The sequence below is a fragment of the Halichoeres trimaculatus genome, unplaced genomic scaffold (genome assembly GCF_033239565.1).
Source record: "Halichoeres trimaculatus isolate MK-OKI-2021-1 unplaced genomic scaffold, fHalTri1.1 fHalTri1_scaffold_5, whole genome shotgun sequence".
Classification (NCBI taxonomy): Eukaryota; Metazoa; Chordata; class Actinopteri; order Labriformes; family Labridae; genus Halichoeres; species Halichoeres trimaculatus.
Genome location: NW_027437183.1, coordinates 37,642,322 through 37,648,321, shown reverse-complemented (window position 1 = coordinate 37,648,321; position 6,000 = coordinate 37,642,322). Strand labels below are relative to the sequence as shown.

General features: G+C 44.6%; 1 protein-coding gene across 2 annotated transcripts in view; it reads left to right on the top strand.

Annotated features, from left to right (window-relative positions):
• Nucleotides 1-231: 231 nt before the first annotated feature.
• LOC141790791 (E3 ubiquitin-protein ligase DTX3L) overlaps nucleotides 232-6,000 on the top strand; it is a 175,635-nt gene continuing 169,866 nt past the window's right edge. For both annotated transcript variants that reach the window (XR_012598283.1, XM_074670877.1), the window contains exons 1-2: nucleotides 232-336; nucleotides 2,586-3,605. Coding sequence is in view for 1 of the 2 variants with exons in the window: in XM_074670877.1 (XP_074526978.1) it covers nucleotides 331-336; nucleotides 2,586-3,605 (1,026 nt within the window). In the remaining variant the exon portion in view is untranslated. The remainder of the gene's footprint in view (nucleotides 337-2,585; nucleotides 3,606-6,000) is intronic.

The following is a 6,000-nucleotide window of genomic DNA, read 5'->3' as shown; positions in this document are numbered from 1 at the left end:
CCGTTACGAAATCAGCGATTTACGAGTTTTTCAGTGAGTGAATCATTCTCCACCTCCAACTACAGTACAGCGCATCACAGCGGTCCCCTGTCCCAAGATGGCCGCCGGTGACGGTTCATATCTGTGGACCAATCAGTGTCCTTTGAAAAGGCCCGGATGTCCTCTCTGCCAGTCAGTGGTTGACAGACAGATACACTGTCCTGTCCAGCAGAGGGCGCTGCAGGACGCGCTTTGAACTGCGAGGACGGGCTGAAGCTGAAAGTGAAACTAAAATCACAGAGAGTTCAGGGACACAACAAGTTGCTGCTGTGGAGAGCTCAGAGCGGGAACATGGAGGTAAGACCCAAACATTAACTCCCTTCCTAAGGCACCAGAGAGACCAGAGGGGAGTGTATCAGCTGGGTCCGTCTCTCACTCTTTACTGCCGGGTTTTTGAACCGCGGATCACAGAGTTCCTGTTGTAGCTATCTGAGGTCTGATCTTTCTTTTTAGCCTGTCCAGACCGGAGCAGACTCAGAGGTTATCACGATCCCTGTCTTCGTAAGTCCAGTCCTGCACGCTATGGTTTACCCTGACCCCAGTCTGTACATTTAAGGATCTTGTCTCGGTTTGACCCCTCTGTGCTGGGTGAGGATCCAGTGGAGGGGCAGCTGTGGTCAGTGATTCAGAGACAGCCTGAGGAGAAACAGTTTGTGGACCCTTTGGGGTGAGCTGGATTTCTGCATGACCATGTGTTCTGATCTGAGAGCTAACAGCACGGGGTGAACTTGTCCAAAGACTTAACAAAACTATTTGGCATTAGTTGTAGTCTGTTGAACTCGAGTGTTAAGTCAGGTATTAAAGATGGAACATGTGCCCTTATTGGAAGTTGAGTCACAGAGCGAAGTAAATCAAAATGAACGTCTTACCATGGTTAATGTACATCTTCCAGACTCTTCCAGACTCTTCCAGTGTCAATACTGGGGCTGCAACTAGAATTAGCATTGACTTTGTATGTAATCTCGCCCAAAATTCTCACGGTGTGGCAGTACCAATAGACCTTCTTTATGAAATCTTTAACTGTGAAGTCAGTGATGCGCGAGGAGCCTGCTGCCCTAAAGCAAAGGGCCAGATGTCTCAGATAATCTTGTCCTGGGCCCAGCCAAGGCTGTCAGCTGGCCTGATTGTCATTGCAATGTTCCATTTGTGAATGTGCTGTTCCCTGCTGTTAAGAATACATTTTTTTATTAAGGAATTTGATTTTTATTTTCTCTTTCATTAGAAAGATAGCATTTTTGTAGAAAGGAACCTATTGATTTAGAGGAAAATTCAGCTTCTCTGAAAAATTGTCGCTTATCAATTAATCGATCATTGATCGATAAGATGAAACAATTTACTATTAATGAATTACTGGATAATTTGCATCCCTACTGCGTATGAATGAATCGTGGAGGAGGATCGATATTTTAACATCTAAAAGAGAGTCAACCAAACAAAGTTCATTTGTAGTTGTGGCCCGCCTCCCCAACTGAGGCACCCACCCCCCTGAAAGTCCAGATAATTTTATTTTCCATACAGCGCCAGATCACAGCAGAAGTAATTTAAAGTTTCCTCTCATAGGTTAGGCCTATACCTTGATTTTTGATCCAAAAGACTAAATAGCCTTATGTTCTTTATCGGATTTTCATGAAGGGATGTCGTTTGTACATCGTAGGGTTCACATTTCTCCTCGCAGAATATCACGGTGTGTGAAAGAGCACGTGATCTGTAGTGCATGGCAAAGTTCCGCTCTAACGAATGATCAGACTCACTAACATGTGTGCGCATGTACACACACAGACAAGCATGTTCCATAAAGCCTCATGTGCCCACCCCCCTGCGCTAACAACATCGCCGCCTCCCAAGAATGTTAACCTAGGGGTTAAACACTGGTGTGATATTACACGCTGTCTGTCCCTTCTACGATGTTAATCCTTCAGTGGCCACGACTGTCACATACAATTGCCTTGTTATGATAAATTAGTTAATTTGGTCATTTAGTGTTGTAGATATTCTGTAAAACATAGCACTGGAGAGTTAAAATGTCTCATATCTAGTCGAATCGCATGGAACTTAAAATTTATCACCTAAAGTCACTTGATTTTACACCTGCTTGAAACAAACTTTCATTTGAAAAATAACTGCTCTTTAACTAAACAAAAATGTGTTTTATCCGATTACTCGATTAATCGATAGAGTTTTCAGTAGAATACTAAATTATTTGATAGCTGCAGCCCTAGTCGTGCCACAGCGTTTCATTTTAGGCTGAGGTCTGGACTCAGACTGGTCCACTCCAGAAGGCGTATTTTCCTCTGCTGAGTCTGATCGGTTGGGGCCAATTGTTCAAAGAATTTAATCCAGATCAAAATGATTGGTCTGTTACTGAGGCCCTAGGAGTCTCCTTCATCTGAGCATTCTGCGCTGGTGTTAACTTTTCACCAACAGGCTTTCCAGCTGTATCAGATTAACAACCAGGAAGACTCTTCAGAGCAGAGAAACGATCCACCAACGACACAGTTTGGGACCTTCTGTGCTAACTTTTGATGTGGGGTGTTGTCTCATTGCAGTTCATCACAGACGTCTCTCTCTGCATCGCTGAAGCTCGTTTTAAAGATCTGGCGGGACTACAGAAAATCCTTCAGCCCTACAATAAAAAGAAGAAAGGTTCCTGCTACACTGTGAGAGGAACCTTTAGTGAAACCGACAAGCTTGTAGCCAGACTGTCAGCTCTGAGGACTCAGTCCAGTCCTGAGATTCACAGATGGACCACCCAGGAGGGGAGACAGGAGTCAGCTGGGCTCAGATCTGTGGATGTGTTACGCTCTGTCATGGACTACATGAAGCAGAGGTGTTACAAACAGCTAGATGACATCACAGGGACCAGATTCAGCATCCAGACCGAACCTACAGGGTCCAGCAGCTCAGTGAGGGTCACCTTCAAACCCTGTCACGCCTCTGTCACTGCTGTTCACGCCGACTTTATCAGACAGAGATTCATCACCTTCTACCAGAGGATAGCGTCAGACCTGCAGACCACCTCAGTGAGTCCACCAAGCCCTCAGCACCTCACCAACCTGCAAGACCGGTTCCCCCAGCTCCTGTTCCAACAGAACCACCACAATCAGGAAGTGACCGTGAGTGGACACTTTGTGCACATTGCCAAACTGAAAGAGTTCCTGTCACCAAGCGGAGCCCTCTCCAGCAGGACCAGACCCCTGTCAGGGAACAGGAGCAGCAGGAGTCCAGAGAACAGACCCCTGTCAGAGACCAGGAGCAGCAGAACCTCAGGTCTTGAACTCAGCAAAGGACCTGAAGGTAAAGAAACGTGTGCGATCTGTATGGAGTCGATAAGAAGTTCAGAGAAGGAGACCCTGAAGTGCAAACACTCGTTCTGCAGGGACTGTCTGAAAATGGCGTTCCATTATAAACCCGTGTGTCCGACATGTGGAGCCGTTTACGGCCTTTTAACAGGAACTCAGCCTGAAGGAGGAACCATGAGAGAAACTAAACGGTCGTCCTCTCTGCCTGGGTACGAGGGACATGGAACCTTAGTGATCCACTATCACATCCCCAGTGGCATCCAGAAGGTAAGAGCTGAGAGTCATCCCCAGGGCATGACATGAACTTTTTTGCTCACCAGTCACTGTGGCTACTGGTCTCCCAGAGTTACTAACCATCCAGCTTTTTTACTAGCAACAAGTTTGTTGTTGGATAATTATGTTTAATATGATTAATACCAACGATGACATGCTAGAGTTTACTTGAACTAGATTTACAACCTTTTTGAATAGTAATGACCCCTGAGTACACTCAGATCAAGACTACACAAATGTTCAACACCATAGGTCATTATCAGGTACAGAGTTTCCCCCAGGAATTTCAAAGCTGTGGGGGAGCCCTTAAGCCTCCCCAATGCCCGAAAATAATTTAGTTGTCTAATAATGAAGTTTTCTGCCATGCCGAGATCTATCTTTCTTTTAAAAACTACTTTAAATTTATTACACTGGCTGATGCACATACTACATTTGTATAGTGAAATTATACACTGGAATATAATAGTTTAACATCATAGTTACTCATAGTTTACTTATGTCACTGCCGCCAGTAGCTGTGTTTCCATTACACCAATTGTGCAAAACGTAATTTGAGAGTGAGAGGGCGGGTGAGCTGGAGGTGATGAGTTTCATTCAGCATTTCGTTCGTGCCTTTTTTGAGTTGGCGTGATCACATCCAACAGTTTGACCAGTGAATAAAAACATTAATGTTCATGAATCAGCAGCAGCAGCAGCAGCAGCAGCAGCAGCAGCAGCAGCAACAGCAGCAGCAGCAGCAGCAGCAGCGTCCAGACAGACCTTAAAGGGGACATATCATGCTTGTTTCTCCTTTTCACTATGCCAGACTAGGATGCCTGTAAAGCATTTCTGCCCTCAGTACAAGTCATTTAGTTCCTTCATTGCCCCACAATAGCGTTCTCAATATCCTCATTTTAGGCCATTCTGAAGATCTCGTTGAAACGCTCCGTTTGGAGAATGACCTCCAGTAACCTCGCAACGTCACAGCCCTTTGTGCTCTGATTGGTCAGTTCTATCAGAGAGGCGGAGGGGGTAGAGCCAGGGGGCGGTTTTTGCAGCATGGCAGTATTTACAAAATCACCACATTGAATGGGGCAGACCGAGCGAGTTTGCTGTTTGCCAAAACTTCACCGTAAGGCATTGATAGCACTAATAAAATGGCAGAGTGTAGGATACGTCCTTTTGTATTGGACCCTGAGTCAGACCCGGACGGTTCTGCAGCTCAGGAGGAAGAAAATCCACCTGGACACAGATCATCTCAGGATGCTTTAGTGTGGTGAGTCAAAGCGGTACTGTAACATTTATAGTTTATATGTGGAAATATAGGCAGACTTCACCAATAAACTATTTCTATAACAGGGCTCCATCCTGCTCCTTCACTTTTCTCTGTCTGTTTTATCCATCATGCTGAAAGTGTAGTCTAAAGATCGCCTCTACCATCAGTTCCTCACTATGTTATTACCGCAGCATTATTGTGGTCCAGGTTCACAGTGCATGTCTGAACAAGCATGCAAATATCACAGTCTCACAAGTATTACGACGTCGTCTAAAATTACAGTGTTTTAACTGCTAATTCACCATGTAAAGCCGAGCTGCTCAGCAGAGCAGAGTCCCTGCATCCAGCACTCAGGCAAGTCAGCCAGAGCTGGTAGGGAGCTTTATTTACACTCGGCTCTTGGTGGGTGTATCCCTCGGTGGCCGTTGTGTGACTAACTGACATCACAGAGGAGGAGCTGCTTTATCAGATTACTCCAATAAAAAGAAAGGATCCTCGTGTCGTCACAACGTTTGAAATCTTGTGGTTATCTCGCAACAACCTATTTTCAGAGGCATCAAATCTTGTTCTAGGATATCAGAAAAAATACAATATCTCATTTTTTGAAAATTCAGGTGGTGTAAGGTCTTATTTTCAAATTTATTATATTATATGTAAGTATTAAATCAGGGATCAGCATGATATGTCCTCTTTAAGTTTTACTTTCCTCGAGTTGTGTGCAATTCTAGTCATAATGGAAACACAAACAAGGCGTAGTTGTTCTTAGTCAAAACTTCAGAAATATCGCTTTTATTTTGCGAAAAAGTGTAATGGAAACACAGCTAGTGTGACACCTCATTGTGAAGGTCTGGACACGCCCCTGTACGGAGGAACATAGTACCATTGGTACCAGTGGTATGAAAGCTGGCAGGCTTTCAGGTTTGTTTAAAAAGAGCTGGAGGTAAACTCCTCTGTAGATTTTTAAAGAACGAAAGGAAAGATAGATCAACTGCAACTTCTGTCCCAGAGAGACAGCAAAAAATTTACTCCTGTAGCAACAAATTCAGAGAGGGGGTTAACTCATAGAGGCTTTAGAAACAAATGTAGGCACTGCAGACCTGTCAGAGCAGAGGGTTCATATTTATACACAACAGG